Source organism: Propithecus coquereli, unplaced genomic scaffold, assembly GCF_000956105.1.
Source record: "Propithecus coquereli isolate 6110/MARCELLA unplaced genomic scaffold, Pcoq_1.0 Scaffold129, whole genome shotgun sequence".
In the NCBI taxonomy this organism is placed as follows: domain Eukaryota; kingdom Metazoa; phylum Chordata; class Mammalia; order Primates; family Indriidae; genus Propithecus; species Propithecus coquereli.
The window spans coordinates 4,979,780-4,981,887 of NW_012137080.1; the positions used below are offsets into that span (position 1 = coordinate 4,979,780).

Sequence of the window (2,108 nt, forward strand, 5' to 3'; positions counted from 1 at the left end):
CTAAGAAGATTAAGTATTTATACTTTATAAGGATATGGTGTATACCATGCTTAATAGAAATTCAACCAATTCCATCTTGATGTAGATGTTTATAATAATGTGACAAATGCAGAGAATGCTAAGAAGGCCGAAAAAGGAGTTTTTTGGGGATGATAATATCTCAACCTCACTATTTCTACATAATAATTAGAATTTAAAGGTATACCTCATAATCCTTCCCCCACCCTCTCTCCCCATCCTTGACCTCCCACTACCCCCCTGCCCATCATCCCCATTTAGCTTCACTAAGCAGGACGTCATAGCATTAATAGACACTTAGCAAGCTCAATTAGCCACAACACTGTAAAGCATTCCACTGTGTTTTCAGAGAATAAGAATAAACAAACAAATAGAAATGAAGGCAAATGGCAAAGAGGAAAAGAAGAAGACAAGAATGCAAAGATGACATCAAAACAGCTTAGGATGAAATGTCAAAAAAATCTCTGCATGGATGTGGTTTTTAAATATACTTTAAGATCATTGAAGGGCCAAAATGAAGCCAAATGCATTAAGGGTTCAAAGTTTAGCAAATGAAGTAAAACTTTCTCCTGGTTTCATGCAAGAATACATTTAATGTGCTTTTGGGGTAGTTAAAATACTATCGGATTGCTTTTTGGCACAACTTAATGTGAAATTTTAAGTATGATATCTTAACTATTTTCATAAATTACAAAAAAAATTGATGTGATGTTTAGTGTACAAAGTGAAACATGACAGTTCATTGCCTGATTATTTGGGAGATAAATCCTCTCTTTAAAAGATCGTGTTTTCAAGTTCTTTAGACTCATGCAAATGATCTTCAGCATGTTGATCCATCATGTGTACTTCATATCAAAATTTCAATTAATTTAAAGTAAATTGCAATATTTCTCATGAAATATTTATTTCTATTGTATGAATCAAAGTACAAATGAATGAATAAATAAAAACTTGTAAAAAAGTTTTGCTTATTTTAGAGATACTCTGAATACCATCATCCATAATCAGAGATAAATTCTAAGTTAGTTTTATTTAAAGTACCACAGATAATAAATGTGCATTGTTTTGGAAACCAACATGGTGGACAGCTTCACTGCTGGCAAGTTTTAGGGTATTTTGGTTTTGCATGAAAAGACAACATCCAATTAGCCTCTATAGGAACTCACCTCGGATTATATAAACCTGTCCACCTATCAAGTGTTTTAGACAACAGAACAGTCCATCTGACAACAGGGGGTGGAAAGCAGTAAAAGAAATAATGACCAGATGTCAATCGTTGGGTGAAAGAGGGTCAAAGGTTAGAATTAAAGAGGAAACACTGTTCACTGGAGTGGAAGAACACAAAACTTTAGCATTTTAATTCAGGTAGAGGGTTGAACAAAAGGGTTGTTGGGTAATTTCATGGAATGAGAATTTTTAAGGTCATTGTGTAATCTTAAACAAAAATTACACTGTTTAATAGGGGGACATCTTTTGATGATATCCTCTTGGTCTAAAGCACATTGAACATAGAATCATGCAGATTATCAGACTATAAAAGACTGAATAAAAGTCATTATAAGGATCATTATTATTATGCTAAATTTTAAGTTTAACATACTTTTATTACTCCTAATGTGATATAAAAATTAAGTTATACAAAATAAAACAGAAGTATCAGAATTTTTGTTCTTAAGTGTTGCTACTATTTCTTTGGATAAAATTGGAATTATTCAGTCTGTAACATAGTTCAAAGCCTAGAACCTAGGTAAATATGAGGGGCTACAGTATTATATAATATATATTCTTTAGGACGAACTGATAAAACTGTCTTACATTTTACTTTATAAATATTCCACTTTCAAATAACATTAATTATTTTTAACGTTGACTTATATTTACTTACTAGTTACCTCCCAGCTAACACCATTAATCATCCTTATACTGCAGATCTAATTCTAAAACAATGGCAATTGCTAGAACCTACTCTTTAACCTGAAAGATCAACTCTCTGTTGCGCATGTTAATCTTTCTAACCTATTATCTGACTCTGCCCCTGGTACCCCTTCATTTTAGTTCTGACTCGTGTTTCTCTATTTCTATCAGAGTGG

General features: G+C 32.4%; 1 protein-coding gene across 1 annotated transcript in view; it reads right to left on the minus strand.

Moving 5' to 3' along the window:
* Positions 1–792: 792 nt before the first annotated feature.
* SYT14 (synaptotagmin XIV) overlaps positions 793–2,108 on the minus strand; it is a 170,780-nt gene continuing 169,464 nt past the window's right edge. The window contains exons 6-7 of the mRNA XM_012638332.1: positions 1,185–1,241; positions 793–863 (exon numbers count right to left, since the gene is read on the minus strand). Coding sequence (XP_012493786.1) covers positions 793–863; positions 1,185–1,241 — 128 coding nt within the window. The remainder of the gene's footprint in view (positions 864–1,184; positions 1,242–2,108) is intronic.